The following is a 19143-nucleotide window of genomic DNA, read 5'->3' on the forward strand; positions in this document are numbered from 1 at the left end:
AACAGGGACTTGACGACATGCTCCATGCTGTTCTTTTAATTTAGTTTGATGAATTTATTGTTATTTTATATCAACAAGAAAATATCTCTTTTATCGGGTAAGGTTGAATTTTGTGTGGTGATGACTGTGAACATTCACATTTGAAAAGAAAAATGGAAAAAAAATCAAAAGGAATTTATGAAATAAAACAAAAACACAGGATCTGTGTTTGGCTTGTTTCATGCTTGCTCTGTAGTTAATGCTTTATCTATATTCCTTTTTATTTACTGTTTTACTGCTGCAGAGTACAATAATGTGATGAATAAATTTACATTACACTTATAAATCTACAATCCAATAGAAAAAAAAAACACCCTGCCAATTACCTGGAGAAGATAAGCTAAACAAAAGTTACTACAGCATATGAATTTGAATAAAGGTGAAAAAACATACATCTTTTTCAACCTTGAAATACAGCATTCAGTCATACTTGATCCCAAACATGCTCTCAGAGACGCTTCAAGATCCACAACAGCTGGACGGCTTCGGTGTAGAGCTTAGTGAAGATGACTGAAGGGCCACATTTTTCTGAAAAGTTCTGTTATAAACGTTTCTCCGCTCCATCAGTGGGGGTCAAACGAGCAGAGAATCCCAATCAAAGTCATCCTGGATCTCCTCACTGTTGCTATGCAGACTCTTTAATGGAGGACGCTGTCGTGGTGTCATAGACTGAGGCTGAGGCTGCATCCCAGCTGAGACCGAAAGAGAAACATGGTTTAAATTAGCGTATAACTGGTGCATGGAGGCAAGAAAAGGAGGGGATTTGGTACTAAAAAGGCTGTAACGTTGGTAGACACCCACTTGATAAAAGCTAAAAAGAAAAACTCTTACCTGTTGTGCTTGCAGGTTGTGTTAACTGTGGTCTTTGAAGTCCCTGACTCTGCATCTGCAGAGACCTCCGGGGCGGCTGCGCTCCGCTGGCAAGAGGAACTATGGGAGAGTAGGGGAGGGGTGAGGGGTGAGTGAGGCTGGCGAGGGTAGGAGGAGGATTGGTGGTGAATTGTGGGACCTGTAAGGAGTGAGGTGCGCCGAGGGCTAGTGGGGAGTTACTCCCAGAGGTGATCATGCCTTTCTGAGTGAAGAAGCGGTTCAGAGAGTCACAGAGGGAAGTGAAGAGCGCTGGGTCCAGGGCCCAGTCGCAGAGCTCCGCCTGGCGCATACTCTCCAGCAGGTCTGGGGGACAGAAAGTGAGGGGAACAAAAAAAGGTTACAAGAGAGGTGCAGATGATGCATTTACTCAACATGTCTAACCGTTTGCAAAGGTCTCAATAATTATCATATTGTTTAATTATCTGCCACCATTAAAGGAATCTTAAACTAGTAAAATCTTCAGACATGTCACATTAGGGTCAGTTCACCAAAAATGCAAAAAAAAACATTTTCTAGTGTCCTTGGTAGTATTTTCCATGCTGCAACTAATAATATTTTTATTATCTGAAAACTAATTTCTCAACTGGTCTTTTTTTGGCTATAAAATAAGTTGGTGAAATCTTCACATATAACAAAAATAAAGCATCAAATCTTTATATTTTAGAAGAACCAGAAAATGTTTGGTGTTTTTGTTTGGGAATGTGGCTGAAATTATTTGATAATCAAAATAATTGCAATTTTTTGTCAATCAATTAACTGCCTGATTGACTGTGAAGTCTGACAAAGTTTTGTGGATTAACCAGAGTAACCCTCAGCAGATGAAACCCAAACTACCCACAGAGGTGAGTGAGAAAATATGTTATTTTGTAATTTTGGGTGAAGTGACCCTTTAAACAAGACTCTGGTAAACAGCACAGACCTGGGTGACCAGAGAGGTCTATGTTTGCCCAGTCTAGATTGCTGGCAATGCGGAAGCTCTCCTTCAGAGAATCTGGGTTACTGAACCAGTCAGGTGGCACAGCTAAAGTGGAAGGGAGGAAGGCAAGGTGTGTTATGTTGCTGGTTTAAATACAATTCCAAGCATTTCTGGGGGTTTGATGGGGTCGTGTGAGACTTACTGTGATGTGTTACGCGCTCTGTCTCAGGAGGGTGTGCGGCTGGTGGAGGTGGTGCAGGTGCAGGATGAGGAGACATTGGCAGCAGAGTTGGAGTGTGAAGCGGGGTAGTGTCATTGCTCAGAACAGCCAGGGGAATGACATCCGCTAGAAAGAACAGAAACAAAGTCACTCATCCAAGCTGTTTATGTATATAATGCACACCCTATAGAGTTGATACACTCACAAGCACAAGGTACTTACACTGTGAGCCTCCCCTCTCCCGCATGGTCTTGACCAGAGACTTGAAAGAGGCGTACAAGTCGGGTAAATTCAGCTCGTCAAAGGTGAAGCGGAGCGGAGGATCGGTGGAGGAGTTTAATAAGACAACTGGGGGGGCGGCGACAGATGAAGGGACAGCAGATACTGAAGAGTGAGTGGGTCCTGACACAGTGCATACAGACACAGGCACTGAGTTTGGAGCGCAGGAGTAGGTGGAGATGCACACGGGTTCCGAGTTAGCGGGAAAGGCATCAGAGAAAGAGGGAGCAGCAGGAGAAGCTGTAGACATATTGGCAGCACACAGAGGTGTAGCCGAAGCAGAGGGCATGGAAAAAGTGGGGCCAGATGGAAGAGCATGGGGGAAAGAATTGATAGAGGACATGGGGGCAGCAGGTTGGAGTCCAGCTGAAGGAGAGACAGACGGATGAGGGACAGAGAGACTGGACACGGGGCTTGGCATGTAGGGTGACTGTTGCTGTGAAGATAAAAGACATTATATATTATAAGCACCCAGAAAACCTGGCTGTGATAAAAAAAAAGACGGGAGAAAGTGACTCTACCTTGCATGGAGGAGGAGAGAGGGAGGCAGACTGGGGTGACTGGATGCCTCCCAGTGGCTCTGTATTTAGAAGCTGGTGGTCTGTGTGGGAGGTTGGTTGTGGTTGATGAGGAGAGGGTCCTCTCGCTGCTTGTGTCCCCTGTAACAGCAGAGCGTTAGAATTTGTAACGGTATTCAAATCCTTTAGGAAACTAAAAGTAGCATTACCCAAGTTTACTCAAGTTAAATGTCCGGTGTGTAACATTTAAGATGATCTATTGGCAGAAATGTAATATAATATTCATCCCTATGTTTTCATTAGTGTATAATCATTATGTTTTTGTCACCTTATAATGAGCCTTTTATATCTACTGACACTTTGGGTCGCCTTCCATCGAGTCCATCATGTTAAACCGCCATGTTTCTACAGTCGCCCAGAAGGGACAAACTAAACTAGATAGGGGCGTTCACGTTTTTTGCAATGCAACTGAATCCTACACACTGGTCCTTTAAAAGTTCGGTTCACCCAAAATACAATATGAAAAATACATACTACAATATACAATAAAGTTTTGATTTCTGCATCCACGTCAATACACTAGAAGTGAATGGTGACTAATGGAAACAATTTCTTCCATAAAAGGTAGCCGCTATTATAACTGTTGACACAAAAGCCTGCAGGTTATAAAGAGTAACCAGGACATTGTTTCTAGAAGGACATGTTGGTGCCGAATTTCAAATGCACTTTTTCCTTTTATTATGCTGAATGCAGAAATTTCGAGAGACACATATTCTTAAAACCTGGACAAATAAAATCGAAACCAGTATCTGTGTGGCTAAATACCACTAGAGGTAAAGTAGGAAAGGTTTTTGGTGAATCTGTCCCTTCAGAGTGTTAGTTAATTAGTTTTAATTCATTCATTATTGAATGTTTTTCATTCAAAATCTTAACTTGTCAAGAAACTTGTATTTACAGCAAAAATATGGGAATAAATTACCAGAATCTCAAACTTGTACTTTATGAATAAGATTAAACAACATACATCCTGCCTCTCCTCTTCCTCCTCTGGATAGGGACGTTTAGGTGCCCTCACTTGATTCCCTTCTGCAGGTCCATCCATCGTCCAATAGGAACCCTGGACAAATTACAGTACACATTGTTAACTTTACGCTCTTTTAAGCAATAATTTCTCCATCCAACACGATGCAGAAACACATATATTCTTAAAACATTACAACATAAAAAGTAATTCACCTTGCCGGGGTCATTCTGTGGCCGAGGAACTTTCCTGAAGCATTTATTTAGTGACAAATTATGCCGAATGGAGTTCTGTTAAAGACACAAAGTTACATAAGGAAATAAGTCATTCTTGTACCAGCTGGTGTTGCAAAAAATATACTTAATACTTAATACTTAATAAACTAGACGGAAATGACCAAACCCACTACCAACTGTAACAACGTTAATACTGTTCTCGTACACTCATGTTCTTCTACATTAAAGCTTCTTTCTTACTTTCCATCCACGTCCGGCTCGGCTGTAGTAGGGGAAAGTGTCACTGATCCAGGTGTAGATGTCATTCAAACTCAACTTCCTCTCAGGTGCAGCTGCTATTGCCATGGCAATGAGAGTGGCATAACTGTGAGGGGGTTTCCCTTTGCAGTTGGAAGGAGAGGGGTCTGGCACAGAGGGCAGGAAGTCTCCCCTCTCCCTCCCTCTGTCTTTCTTCTTGTCCCTCTCCCCTCCTCCTGCTCCTCTTCTTTCTCTCCCCGAGCGCAGGCTGCTGATTCCCAGCTGAGGCAGCCAGTCAATGCTGGTGAGACTGGAGTCCAGGTCAGAGGACATTGTTTCTCTTTCTCTCCGTGCAGGATCTGAGGGATCAGAAGAGGAAGTGGCTAAATCCACACGTCCTTTTACTTTTTCTTTACTTTGGACACTGTAGAGACAATCACAAACACAGAGATAATGCTGTAGTAGAGTCCCTCCTGCCTGTAATGTAACACTATCAACTGTCCTGTTCCTGTACTTCCAACCACCGTCAGTCACAAACCAGTAAGTTCAGACACAAGACACTCTGGAAACTATTCATTCACAAGCAAAGACATTGCATGGATGTCACAGTATATACGCATATCAACTCCACTTACTCTTTCTATTTTCTAAGGAAGAAGAGTGGCTTGCTTACCTCTGTATAGTCACTCGAGGCCCAAGGCCTTAAAAAGTGTTAATATTTGATGTTGTCATCAGCTGTGCACAACTGCTGACAAACTGGTGTCCGTCCTTCCCTTCAGATCTCTCTCCTCAGCATGTTGATCCCCACAAGGCCTCCAAACATACCTTTAGCTTTATGAAAGTTTGTGTAACTTTGGAGAAATATACACAAAAACTTATCGGTGAGCTTCCTTTTTCTCTCTCTCCCTCTCTCTCTCTCCTTCCCCTCCCTTTCTGGATATACCAGAATTACGTCACTCACTCCTCCCCCTTTGTGACATCACTCCTAGCGCCCGCCTCTGTGAGCTGGCCCCACCTCTTCAGCTTCTTGCAGCTTAAAGCAGAAGCTCCTGCAGCTGTGGGCTCACCAGGATATCAATAAAGAGAAACAACCTGTAAGTTTCACCTAAAATCGTTTCAGAAACATGAGCACAAACGCAGACGGCAGAACAAATTTAAAGTAGCAGCGTCACTTTATTGAAGCACTTTATCATGATGTTGGAAGCAGTGAAGTTCTGTACATTATTTGTGCGACAGAATGACAGGTGATGATCTCCCTACAGAGCGCTGAAGAAGGCGAGGAGGCCGGTGTCAGGGGACGGGTGGGCCAACAGCCTCTGGATCTGTCAATAAAGTTGAAAGAATATGTGTTTGTCACTTTCATTACTTTGGCTGGCAGCAAACTCAGAATTAAATCAATATTTGGCAAATTTACAAGGGCCAACATGGCAGCTTTACAACTTCGGGAAAACATTTGGGTTTTATCACTGCAGAATGAAGTCTCACTGCACTCGTCAATGTCATGATAAAGGTTGTAGCAAGTGTATTTTTTCCTGCAGCGATTTATTCCTGCACTGTTTTTGACAGCAGTCTGAGGACACTTTTGGAGTACACCACCAGGCTTACTCTACATTTACGACACTTCTAAACAAACAGAAGTAACTCAGAGAGTAGGAGACAGCACCTCCTTGAAGTTGGGGTGTTTAGCATCTTGAACCAGCTGCAGGAGAACAGCCTCTGTGGTGGTGAGGTAAGCTCCGCTCTGCTTCAGTCGGGACAGAGCAAACAAACGGTCTGTCTGGCTGTGAAGGGAGACACAAAAGTAGTAACACACACACACACACACACACGTATATGGTTTCCACACAAACACAGGAGCAAATGTATATTTAATGCAGGTGATAACAATGCTCTATAGGAAAAAAAAAACAAAAGACACCTTCTGGATGAGACGGCATCAGCAACAATGTGAACCTCCATTCCTTTTTCAAGCAGGTCATATGTTGTGCACTGAGGAAAAGACAAGAACCAAAGGTCCTTATTCATTAATCTACTGTGGAAGCTCTCTGGCACACGTAATAAAACAATTACATTACTTAATAATAGCATAATAGCTTAATAATTGTCTGTCACATCATCATCTCCCCAATACTCAACATAAATATAATACAAACATATTCTGATGCATTATAAATTATTATGAAATTTTGTTAGAGGCTGTTTCTGTTGTTCTTTACATTTTGAGGGCCACTGCTGAAAGGCATCACTGATTAAAGATATAAATATTTTATTGATTTATTAAGAATTCATGCTAGAATTCATAAGACATCCTTCTTTTAGAACAGCAGGAAACCCAAACTGGGAATCAAACCTGCAAATAATTGTGTTTCCTGTTTAACTATAATTATGGTACAAACCTAAAATAAATATGAATGTATTCATTACATGTAAGCAAGGGGCTTCCAGTTGTCTTTATGTGGTCTTTTTAACAGCTAAGCTGCAGAAGCAGTGACGTGGTCTTACTGCAATACAGGCGTGCGCCTCTATTCCACACAGTATAGCCTGTTTGGGGTTCCCCAGGGCCTGCAGCTCCTTCTCCACCTCCTCTATCATCATGGTGAATGAGGTTTTAGCATGAGCTGTCAGGTCTGCTGCTCCCAGCTCTGGTACTGTGGGTCCCAAGCCTTTAGGGTACTGCTCGGTCAAAATCGGGGGGATGCCCAGAACACGACTGGCCTGCGCGAAGGAGGAGAGAGCAGGCAGGTTTGAGTAGATCTGTTCAAATAATTAATGCTTACGAATGAATGTTTGAGGCTGTGACCGAGATAGTTCGACCTGGAGCAATCTGGACGCGTTGCTGACGATGTTGGTGAACTGGAAGATGTTGGGTCTGAACTTCTCTTGCATGTCACACAAGAAGAGCACTGCATCCTTAGTGGAGAGCCTTCCAATGCCGGCCACTGCGAGAGCGAGGTCACAGAAACAACATATAGTGCTCAGAGACACACACTGATTCCACATATTTAGATACAAGTGCAGTGTTGAGGATGAAAGGTCAGTGGGCATTAAAACACTGAAGCTTTGAACAATAATACTTAATTAAATATAAGCACTGAATGTCATATACACAGTTTGTTGCAGCATTATTTAGCAAACAGCTCTCACATCGAAACATATGTTGTTGTTTTTTTTGATTTGTGTTTACTTAAGAAGGAAATATGTTCTCTTCCTTGTACGAAATATTTCCTCAATGGTGTGTTGCATTGTCTTGTAAAAAGATGACACCAAGTAGATTAATAGCTTAACACGAACAAGAGCGAACATAATAAAGTGAACTTACTGTTGTTTGTTGATTGTGAGGAGTGGGTGACAGGTCCAACAGGACTGTAGAAAGTACAGCTGTCAGGTTAAAGTGTGTCCTGTGTAATTGTTAACCAAGAGGATATTTACCTGTTTTACTTGCAAGTAAAAGAGGAAGAATGCATTCAATATTTCCCCCAAAAACAGCACATCACAGGATTCATAAACACACAACCGACACCTGAATTAACTGTGAAACAACTACGATATCAACAAATATATATTTCAAAGTCACAACAATAGTAACTAACCTAGCATGTAGCTGAGAAGACACACAAGTTCAACAGCCCTTTTCCCAGAAGCGCATTGACCAATAGGATTACGCGTCTGGGAGATTGACGTTTCTTTGAGCCAATAGGAGCCGACGTCTGCAGCGAATCGTCTCGCTAGCTCAGCGGGAGGGGGCGGGAACCCAGAGCCAGCCCACAGTGGTCGCCCGAAGATGTCTGACAACGCAGAGTCCCCCACAGACACGCAAAAAGAGGAGTCACAGCCACCGTCGGACGACTCCACGACGAATGAAGAGAAGAAAAAAAGTGAGAAAGCGTAATATATCGAAAATTCAACTGAATAATGGCGAGTAATATGTGTTTACGAGTACTGTTGTTAGTGCGATGGGAAACATGTCCGGGTGTATGACGTTCAGATGACTGACAGAGATTCTGACCAATAGGAAGGCTGTATTTTTCTGTTTTAGCCAATAAACATGTAGCTTTTTATCACGTGGTACTACCGGTTTGTGGAGAGGCTAAAGCTAATGTTAATATTAATTAAAATTATTCTCTTCTGGGATACTTTTTGTTCAGAGAAGCTGTTTGTTCACAGCCCAGTTTATTGTAACTTTAAATATCTTGTTTCACGTTTTAGGGGTTTGTTATGGATTTGCAAGACATACTCTACGTTTAACATTTTTGCTCTCTATGTGAGATTGAATTTAAGGATGGTTTTCTGTCTTTATTTCTAAATTAGTTCATTTCATTCATGTCAAAGCTTTGCTTGTTTTTAACAACTATGAGTTAAAACCCATCGATTCAAACCTGCGTCATTATCTTTATACAGTTGTCTGGCCAAACTTCTACTTTTGATCTGTTAATATTCCTTGGTATTTTCTAGATTTGAATAAAAATGATCATATTACGGTAAATACCATTAAAATAATCATATCTGTGAATAAATGACACCAGCACATTGGACTCTAGTTTATGGTCTTGTATGTGAGAATAAGATAAACTATGTATGTACAGTAATTTTGTATATGGGGGTACAATTACGCCTGTGACAATAACAACATCAACAGCATCAACAACATCAACTTATTGTCTAAGAATGTTTTTAGAACGTTTTAGCCAACGTGAATAAACAGCAGGGTTTTCCCTACCGACTATACTAAAATTGTGCAAAAGCCCAAGGGATGCTCAAAGCATTCACAGTCTGTATGGCACTAGCTCATTGTAAAGGCTAATGTTATATATATATATATATATATATATATATATATATATATATATGAAGTATTTAGTGGAAGCAAGCCATCATACATTGTGGTTATGTGGTAATGGATTTAACAAACACTTCTCCAGAAGTTCCTCTGAACTGTACATTGTTTAGATTTGCCTGGACCAGTCTGGGTGACAGCAGCAGTTTCACTTTTTATTTCCTCAATTTTTATAGTTGATGTGTTGCTGAAGGCTGTGGGAGACACTCCTATAATGAAAACAAAGAAGTGGGCAGTGGACAGAGGGAGGACAGTACAGTCCCTGTCTCAGTTCATCTCTCGCTTCCTCAAGCTTGATGCCAATGAACAACTGGTAAGAATTAAGTTTGTCTACCAAAATGAAGACTTGGTCAGAAGCTTAGAAATCATGCTTGAGATTTTTCAGTTCTTTATGTATAACTCCATGTGTTGTTTTTTTATTTTTTTCCAGTTCATTTATGTTAACCAAGCTTTTGCTCCGTCCCCGGATCAAGACGTAGGAATCCTCTTTGATGTGAGTATATATAAACACATTAATTACCTGTTACTGTAGTGTGTCGTGTATCTAAACCTCAATTTTCTTAACCTAAAGCAGATGAAACAAGTTAATTCTTGACTTTGGGAATAGTATGTGAAACAAAATAATCTTGATGTCCACTAACTAGCATTTTCTGAGCTTTGAACTGTATCATCAACAAGCAGATAATTGATAGTTGTGGACCTTGCACACAATCTTAACTTTACTACAACACGTTTACACAGAGAAGATTAGTTTATTCATGTTTATTTGACAACTTGCCAACAACATAACTTTAAATCTTATTTTGCTTTATTTATTCAGTAAGTGAAGCAAATGTTCCAAGCCTAATGAGGACTTTTACTTGTGTACTAATATACTTGTATACTAACAAGTATATTAACTGTCTGTTTATCTTTTTCAGTCAAATTGACTTTAATTTTTTGTAACACTAATATAAATATGTCATATTGTTTATACATCCTCTAACAGATAAACTTCAGCCCAGTCAGGCTTCAGCCGGGGTGATATTTAGAACAGTTAACCAGTGTCTTACTCTTTACCATATCGGTATAGTCTCTTCGCCTTTAATTAAATATTAAAATAGTAGCCCATATAAGTGGCCATAGAAGTTAATGGGCCATGTGGAGCTGTGACCAGCAGAGGGGGCAGTAAGAGGGGAGCTCCATGTGTCACATGCCAAAACCCTTGGCCACTGATTAATGTCTTGATAGGTAACAGCAAAGAATTCACAGTGGATGTTTGCTCATCCCACCGCTCTCACTGCTCGACAGCTCAGTATCAACACAATCAGATCAGTTTATAACTGTACTGTCACATCACGCTTCTGTCTTACTGTTTTATTTAATATTTACCTTTTGTGTATTTGTTTCTGTCTCTTTCAGTGTTTTGGCAGCGATGGAAAGCTGGTTCTGCATTACTGTAAATCTCAAGCCTGGGGTTAAACTGCTTTCTTCAACTCCACTGTGGACCTCCTCCTTCCTCCAAACATGCACACGATGTTGTTTTTTCCTTTTTTGCCATTTGTTTTCTTTCACTTTTTCTGTACATACATATTGTAAATAAATTATTCTGACTATGTGAAGCTCGTTCCGCTGTTTTTAAGGTGTCACATTTGGCACCAAAAATAAAAAACTTAACTTAGTGGGCACAGGATTTAGCTTTGTACAGCACTGGTGCTGATTAGGGGATACGTTGGTTTACAGTTTTATACAATTAATATAATAATTGAATACCTAAGAAAAGTCAAATTGGCAAGGAGCTTAAACTGGTGGTAAAGGTTTAGGGAGGTTGAGAAGGAACCACCTCTGAAAAGGGACAGACATAGGAAGAGAGGGGGCACTACAGTAACAGATGGACTTAGAGGGATTACATGATGCAGGATGGGTGTGTGACATAAATTCCCAAGAAAGACAGAAAAGAGAGTGGCGTGGAGACAGACACTCAGTCGCTCCACCAGTTTTGCATCTCTGTCCAACTATTGGCCGGGAGGATTAAAGGTGGGGAGTGCAGCTGGAGAGGTAAGGGTCACTGATGCTCATCCAGGAGGAGGAATACTTGGGACGTATACAGAGGGAAAATATGAGGAGGGTAGTGACACGGAGAATCAAGATGGAGCAACTAAAATCAAGCTCTTGAGCTTTTTGATTGTGGGTACTTGAAGAAGGTAGAGATAACCGAGGATTGTATGTTTAGAGGACTGAAAGAAGTGACGGCTAAAAGTTGTTTTACTGTGGTAGTTACATCTTAGTTGACCAGAAGTACTTCAAGGGACAAGAGAAGGCTCTTTGGTAGGTACTTGTATGATTATTTAAAATAAATAGAGCTGAAATGATTCGTCAATCAAAAGAGAAAGTTAATCAGCAACTATTCTGATAACAGATTAATTGTTTCAGTCATTTTTAAAAATAAAAATACCATTTGCTGCTTTCAGCTTTTCAAATGAGAGATTCTGATGCTTTTGTCTGATGTATGATAGTAAACTGAAGAGCTTTGGGTTTTGGACAGATGTTCAGATAAAAAGTTACATGAAGAGCTCTAGAAAATGGGCATCTTTCACTATTTTCTGACAGCTATAGACTAAATGATTAATAGAAGAAATAGTCATTACAGCCTTAACAATAACTTATATGTGTATAGCTTTTCTTATTTAAGTTGAGTGTTTACATATTTTGCGGGTGACTACAGGTTCAATTAGGCAAATGTGTGCCAAGTTTCTAATCAGCCTCTTAATATTTGTCAAGACAGGCAAGACAGACTGTCGATGCCTCTGAGAAACAATAATGTTTATCACATAATTCTGTTTTTCTCTTGAACAATTTCCAGTTTTCTTGTAAGATTAACAAAAGGTTATACTGGTGTTATTCATGCTAGTAAGTAGTAGTAGTATCCATCCAACATGTTCATACTGTAAACTTTTGCAAACTTACGTTGGTCACACTAGTGTATGTTCAATGTTAAGAGTCATGTTCTTAATTGAGAAGAAACTGTCTTTACATTGGAGACAATAATAGTGATGTTTTTAAAACCTTGGGCGCATACATTTCACATAAAGCTGACTGTCCTTATTCTTTGGGCACTGCAAATATTACACATAATAAAGAAATGTACAGCTTGTAGATTCTTGTCAATGAAGATGTGTGCCTTTAGTAGCCACAGTGATCTAATTCGGCGCATCCATTACATCCATTAGTTGTTTCTTCGTGTATTTTTTGTCAGCATTATTCAGATAGCAGTGTAGATTAAGGCTTGTGCTAAAATCACTTGTTTAACTCATGTTCTGTTATATTTCAGGGGCTGTTGGCTGACAGGGAGACGTTGCATGAGAGAGTGAGAGAGAGAGAGACAGCAGATATGGTCAGAATGCACTTCACACTAAAACACACCTAACACAAACAGATAAAAGCAGATTATCAGGGATTACTAGCAAAAATTTCATTTAGATCTGTGGCTTATCCATAATTTCATCAAAAAAAGTAATCTCTTGTTTTTTTTTTTTTTTTGCTCCCCTTCGTCTTGTCTTCTACACAGGGTCCAGCAGTGGAGCTCGTAATGAGCGGCAGGGTCAGGTCTGAGTGTGTTGATCAGGAATCAGGGAGATATTAGCCCGGGTCACAGGAGAGCACATATTATATATAACCCCTCTACATAAACACAGCTGTTGGTCTTATGTGACCTCAGGCAGTTTAAGTCTTGAGTCTTACCGACTCAAGGAACATAGAACAGAGTTACATGTCACTATATGGACACCCTGGTTTTAGCCTCTGTGTGTCCCAAACAAACATTTATTTCAGTGCCAGGTGATGACTTGGGTGTAAGGATGTCTGCTATCACCTGTTTAGATATACAGCTTTTAATGATGAATTCTGGTATTTTTAAATGACCTTGTGCTTTTTTCGGTCGAGTCACCCCGATCTAGTAAGTGCACACGAGAGGGTCAGGGGATGTATCAATAGCAGGATATCACATTAAAGCTGTCTGACCTAGCATACTGTCCTTACATCCCACTGTTTTCTCCTACTGTGAACCCTCGTCTACCTAAATCCCCTCTTGTTCATTTATTTGGGTTCCATCTGGCCTTTCCCACGTGTATCAACTTCAGAGCATCTTATCCCGCTGCCTCCTCTCTCTCGCTCGCTTTATCTTCCTCTCTTTTAATCACGTTGACTTTACAGTATCATTGTGTCAGCTGTGTTTTGTCATCTTCTTTCTGTCACAGTTACATCACATTTATCTTTGCTTTCCGTTTAAACCTGGCAGCTCATCACCTTTTAAAACCACCCCAAAGCATCTGTCATACCCTCTCGGCTCCATCTGTGACTGCAGTTGTACATTCTGTCCTGTTTGTCCTCTTCCCACGTGCAGTCTGCCCCCTCTTTACCTTACTTACACCCCCCCAATCTCTCTCTCTGGCCTCCCCCCTGCCTCCCTCTTCTCCTTTGTGGCCATGCTGGAGCGTATGTCTCGTCGCTCTCGCTCCCTGCTCTCCCTGACCTTGACCACTCTGGCTCTGGCCCTCTCCATCCTGGCTCTGTGCACCTCTTACTGGTGTGAGGGCACTCACAAGGTGGTCAAGCCCCTCTGCCTTTCGCCTGTCAAAATGAAGAACTGTGGTCAGAACAACAGCGAGCCTTACACCACAGGTACTGAGATGTCACATTATCTTTCACTTCTCCACACTGCTTCCTGTTGCTTGGTTGTTTCTCTTTATTGTTCCTTTTAAGTATACTGTAACTTAGATTGCTCTTCTTCTGTTAGGGGTCCTTGGACTAACACTAATCGGTGTACATGAATGTTTTTTAATATCCACTTCTTGAGGGGCACCTCCCCATTCATTGATTTTGACATTGTGACAAATGTGTGTGTCTCAGCAGGGCATTTAAATATGCAGTCAGGGTAGGGAAGTTCAGTTACTGTGCAGATAAACTTTACGATGAGCAAGATGCTTGAACAAAACCACTTATTTGATTACAGGTGTCACATACACAGAGCTTAGCGTCTCAGAAATGCGTTGCAATGATTTTTGAGGTTTAATTCTACTAACAAAGTTTAAATAACAGACTTGTTTTTCAATTTTATAATTTTTTGTTGTTTTACCTAAGAGCAAGGAAGAAACAATTATGAAAATAACAACATATATCTTGTAACTTGTTATCTTGTGTGTTACAGTGATGCAATTCAGATCCTTTATTTAATTAAAAGTACTGATACCACAGTGTGAAATTACTCCTTTACAAGTAAATGTCCTGCATTCAATTATATACAAATAGTACTTCTGATTCAGCAACATAATGTTAATGTTGTAGCTGGTTAACATGGAGATAATTTTAACTAATTAACTTCTCCTGGACATCCAATTTTATTAGATGATCATGATTCTTATGAAGAATCTGCAAATAATTGCCATAAAATAATCTTGTGGAATAAAAATTACAATATTACAATATTGGAATATTCATATATAATATGAATTAATGTTATTATTAATATTGAAATGTAGTGAAGCAGAAGTATGAAGTTATAAAGTATAGAGACACTCAAGTGAAGTACAAGTGCCTTAACATTTAGTACAATACTTGAGTAAATGTACTTTGCTATGTTCCACACTGGTGGAGTATTTCAGAATATTAAGGTCTGGCCTAAATCAAAAGAAGACAATGCTAAATGTCCCTGTTGTTGGTTAAGAACAAGTGGCTAAAGCTACAGTAAGAACATGAACAGACAGTTACTACAAAAAGTTACCTGGTGAACAATCCCGATATGTGTTGGAACACGTTCATGAGTATACAGCATGCTCATGCACAAGTTCATTCACCCAACCTGACGTCAACAGTCATGTGATGTTTTCTTGGCATCAGGCTTTTGCGTTTGAATGCTGAAACATTGTTAGTGACCAGGTAACAGCCGTCACAGCCACAGGTTAGGACTCTCAGCAAGGTGAAGCATTATTGTTGTAAGGTGCTTTAATAAACGTGACTTTAGTTCATTTCAGAGGCCTGTCTGATTTGTCAGGGACATAATGATAATCCAATATTTTTGTCATTTATGTCCTTCTAAAAAATCACCATCATTTTACAAAACAGTCCTAAATCAAAGTCTACTTACAACTATATCTCACAGCCTTCATCAGCAGACTCCATCAAGTGCAGAGTTTGCTCAACTCTTTTTAATGGAAACTGGCCAGGTGTACCAAGTAAAGTGGATATTAAGTGTGTATACATACATGTCAAATCTTTGTAAGTGTCTGTGCATATGGACAGTTTGTAATTGTGCATCATCTCATGAGTCATTAGTCATAAAATGCAGCTTCCTGACACCGACTTCACAAAAGGTTTGGCCTTGACTGCTGAACCCGTTTGCACAAGTATTGAATTTCTTGATCTTTGCACTGTGCCACTGCATAAGAACCAATACCTCGAGTTAATCTGACTGGATAAACTGACAGGCTTCCCCCCCGTTAGAAATTGAATGTCCTCGGTTTTAATGTTTTTTAATCTCTTTTCACCCATACCTTTGTCCTATAGTGAATTTAATTATGGCTTAGTATTAATCTATGGGGTGTGAGGGTCGCTCCCAAAGGTTTATTCATTTATGGAGGAGAGGTTTACACCGCCTGCTGCGTGGTTTTTAAATTTCTCAACAGATATACTTAATCCACACTGAGATTAAAAGCTCTTACTGCATAACGGAATCAACTTTGATCACTACATGTACTTTGTGTACTAAGATCTACCTTTACAGTGGCGGATTTCAGTCTCCCTTATGCTTCCAAACCAGATTTACAAATACACACATGGGATGAAGACGTGCCGGCTGACAAACCTGCATTAACAGACTTGCAGGTGTTTTGTGCTCACTGTTTTGTCTCCATAACTCATTCTAAAGCATGTAGTCTTTCTCCATTTGGACATTAACACACACCTGCATGTTTATGTTTTAACACACACATCTGTGTGTTTGCCAATTTAATCATCTGGCTTTTTTGTGCATTATGTTTTTGAAAATGGGAAATCAGAGTCTATCAGTTAGAGAACCTATTGTGATGATGATGTTCATGAGTCATTCTGTGTATTTATGCATCTGCTTGCCTGCACATGTATGTAATGTACGTTTGTATTTTTTAGTAAATTAGTCATGAATGCTGGTGCCTCACAGGAAGTGGGTCCTGAGGGTTTTGTTTGAAGTTTGCGTGATATTGCGGGTTTCCTCCCATATTTGAAAGAACTCCAAGTCACTGTTATTTAGAGGATACAGATTGTGTATGAATGTGTCGATGTCTCTGTGTGTAAAGAGCTGGGAAGAGACGGTCCAGCCAGTGCATACCTGGTTCTGCTCCTGCAACCAACTCCATTATCCATATCAGGAATAAGCAGCTAAAAAATGAATCTAAAATACTCTTTTAATTGTCACACAGAGAGTCCCACTCAGAACCCCTTCAACCGCACACTGTCTCCAGCCAGAAGGGACGAGCTGGCCAAGATCAGACAGAGGCAGCTGGCCAATGCGGTTCACTACATCTGGGAGACGGGAGAAGACAAGTTTGCTTTCAGATACTTTCACACAGGTTTCTGGGAAAGCTGTGAGAAACACAGCGATGGTGAGACCACAGTCATAACTTTAGTTAAACTTTTAAGAAAATGTTAAGGTTATTTTCAGTCTCAGTTCTTAACTAAATCTTTTCTTTTGAACTCAAATGATGTTTTCTATCCTATTTATTTTGTTGGCAGGGGAGAAATGTCGAAGCTTTATAGAGTTAACACCTGGAGAAACACAAGGTGAGTTATGTATCAGTGTCAAAATATAAAAACAAAATGATTATTTTAGCCCCTTTTAAGCATTTATATGGATGCATGTTTGTTAATTGTGTATGTATTTTCCAATGTTGCAGGTGTGCTCTGGCTGTCAGTTATTTCAGAGTTTACATACATCGGTCTCTTGGGGATGGGCTTCTTACTGATGTGGCTGGAAGTCTTGTGTTCCCATAAAGAGATGCACTCACTGAAAATCAATGCCTATGCAGCTATCTGTACTGTGTTATCTGGTGAGACTAAGTGTCCTTTAGTTTTACATTATTATATAATCACCTCCTTCTCCATACATCATTCTCTTTTTGCATATTTGTTTTCTAGACTAAGTTAATCCCCATTTGTTCTGTCTGTTTGTTTCATCCCCCCTGTAGGTCTTCTTGGGATGGTGGCCCATATGATGTTCACCACAGTATTTCAGATGACAGTCATTGTGGGCCCCAAAGACTGGAGGCCTCAGTCCTGGGACTACGGCTGGTCATTTGCGTAGGTGGCTGCTCTTTAGTGACAGCATACAAACATGTATTATTCAAGCATATGCATAAAGTACTTGTTATTTACAGGGAATTTTTCTCTTCTCTCTCTAACTATTCATAACCTCCTCTGTTCACAGTCTTGCCTGGGTGTCCTTTAGTTGCTGTATGGGGGCAGCTGTGGTCACACTCAACTCTTACACAAAGACCATAATTGAGCTCCGTCGCAGACAGAGGCTCCGTTTGGAGGAAGCAAGAGCTGCCACTCATGCTCCTTCCTATGATGAGGTTGTTCCAGGTGGCGGGCTCTACTCTGTCAGCGGCTTATTGCAGTGTCCAGACGGCATGATTGACGTAGCGTGGGCCCCGAATGGCAGCGTGGTTGGAGTGGGGAATGGGGACGTACCAACATTGGTTTTAGTAGGTGGCTGTGGGCCAGAGGGGTGTGAAGACTGTGAGAGAGAGATGGATGAGATGGAGGAGGCCATGGACCGAGTTGATTCGCCTTGTTAGGGGATCGTTTATATCCATCAACTAAAAGGGCTGAAAAACTCAAAAAAGGAAAGACACTTTCGCTGTACTGGAGAAGGATCAGTGTGAGCGAATACATCCTGTTTTTTCTTCCTCTTTGACTTTCAGTGCAGTTGGGACATACTAATTGCACTTCAAGGCCAGTGAAATCACTACATATCAAAATGTAAAGACTACAATGGTATAGGTCACACTGGCATTTAAGACTGCATGTTTTCTGGGTCTCAGTGCCTCATGGTAGGAAAGTAAATGCATGTCTCTACATGTAAATGCATATATGTTTATATTATTTTATTGTTTATATATTAACATGTAATCTATCAGGACAACAACAGTCATCTCAATGAGCATTTAATTGCATAATGGATGGTTGTTTCTTCTCCTGTTGATACCTAAACAGAACAGCCTGTCCTTTAGAGTAAATATACAATATTTTATCTGAGCAGGACATTCAACATGCTCATTTCTCTTGTGACAAACTTTGGACAGATGCAGCATTTTGATGTAATGCATCTGGGAGCTACAAACAAACCCGGCCTCTCTGCAGATGCGCAGACAAACCCATAAGATAGACACATAGAGATAGAAAGATTACAGAGATTTTGAAAAGTCTGCTCTCTGATGTTGAACAGAAGATTATGTGTAAACCAGTAATCCCGAGTTGGATGGGAAAAAGGAGGAATAGAGTGAGGAGAGATGGTAGACATGTGAAGGGGTGGAGCAGGTTGTGGGGGGTTGAAAGTTGGAAGGAAATGCAGGCATACACACCCACAGACTGCACACACACACACACACACACACACACACTTCAACAGTCTGCATCATGAAACACAACACTTTCAGGGAAATAATTGTTTTTAAATGGATATTACACTCTGGTATTTACTGTGTTTACGTAAAATTATACACACAATAATTTATTTAAAGTTAAATAAATGTACTTCCATTGACTTTAGGAATGTCTGTATGTTATTCATTTGGGATAATCCTGGATTTACTGTCTGGGATAAATACAATTGAAAACTTAAGACCGTAAGCGCCATTTTTGTCAACTACCAGCATTATATTATACAGTATGTTTCTAGGCCATAGGGGAATTTATTGTTTTTTTGGGAAAGATAAATAAATTGATTTTCAAAGCGCAGGTG

General features: G+C 40.4%; 4 protein-coding genes across 8 annotated transcripts; 2 read left to right on the top strand and 2 right to left on the bottom strand.

Annotated features, from left to right (window-relative positions):
• Positions 1–21: 21 nt before the first annotated feature.
• On the bottom strand, positions 22–5281 carry foxj2 (forkhead box J2). Of its 3 annotated transcripts, XM_051406068.1 has the most exons (11): positions 5010–5281; positions 4340–4760; positions 4079–4153; positions 3867–3959; positions 2846–2983; positions 2268–2760; positions 2028–2171; positions 1829–1930; positions 1108–1212; positions 871–969; positions 22–731 (listed from the first exon to the last, which is right to left on the bottom strand). In XM_051406068.1, exons 2-11 carry the CDS (start codon positions 4667–4669, stop codon positions 613–615), a joined length of 1698 nt encoding a protein of 565 aa, XP_051262028.1. In that variant the 5' UTR covers positions 4670–4760; positions 5010–5281; the 3' UTR covers positions 22–612. The 3 variants fall into 3 exon arrangements, with proteins under 3 accessions (XP_051262028.1, XP_051262026.1, XP_051262027.1); XM_051406066.1 differs by having other exon boundaries at positions 871–1212; XM_051406067.1 differs by lacking the exon at positions 1829–1930 and having other exon boundaries at positions 871–1212.
• Positions 5282–5489: 208 nt separating this feature from the next.
• On the bottom strand, positions 5490–8093 carry isoc2 (isochorismatase domain containing 2). Of its 3 annotated transcripts, none has more exons than XM_051406194.1 (7): positions 7927–8093; positions 7656–7699; positions 7151–7275; positions 6839–7051; positions 6255–6325; positions 6000–6117; positions 5490–5658 (listed from the first exon to the last, which is right to left on the bottom strand). In XM_051406194.1, coding segments are annotated over exons 2-7 (594 nt in total). In that variant the 5' UTR covers positions 7657–7699; positions 7927–8093; the 3' UTR covers positions 5490–5592. The 3 variants fall into 3 exon arrangements, with proteins under 3 accessions (XP_051262154.1, XP_051262152.1, XP_051262153.1); XM_051406192.1 differs by having other exon boundaries at positions 7656–7734; XM_051406193.1 differs by having other exon boundaries at positions 7656–7773.
• On the top strand, positions 8089–10767 carry atg12 (ATG12 autophagy related 12 homolog (S. cerevisiae)). The gene is made up of 4 exons (XM_051406206.1): positions 8089–8211; positions 9347–9483; positions 9601–9663; positions 10572–10767. The coding sequence occupies exons 1-4, from the start codon at positions 8118–8120 to the stop codon at positions 10629–10631; spliced, it is 354 nt and encodes a 117-aa protein (XP_051262166.1). The 5' UTR covers positions 8089–8117; the 3' UTR covers positions 10632–10767.
• A 2866-nt stretch (positions 10768–13633) lies between these two features.
• On the top strand, positions 13634–19139 carry si:ch211-149k23.9 (germ cell-specific gene 1-like protein). Its single transcript, XM_051406147.1, has 6 exons — positions 13634–13829; positions 16601–16783; positions 16914–16961; positions 17075–17227; positions 17366–17477; positions 17605–19139. The coding sequence occupies exons 1-6, from the start codon at positions 13634–13636 to the stop codon at positions 17975–17977; spliced, it is 1065 nt and encodes a 354-aa protein (XP_051262107.1). The 3' UTR covers positions 17978–19139.
• The last annotated feature ends 4 nt before the right edge of the window (positions 19140–19143 follow it).

Source organism: Dicentrarchus labrax, unplaced genomic scaffold (genome assembly GCF_905237075.1).
Source record: "Dicentrarchus labrax unplaced genomic scaffold, dlabrax2021, whole genome shotgun sequence".
Lineage (NCBI taxonomy): Eukaryota > Metazoa > Chordata > Actinopteri > Moronidae > Dicentrarchus > Dicentrarchus labrax.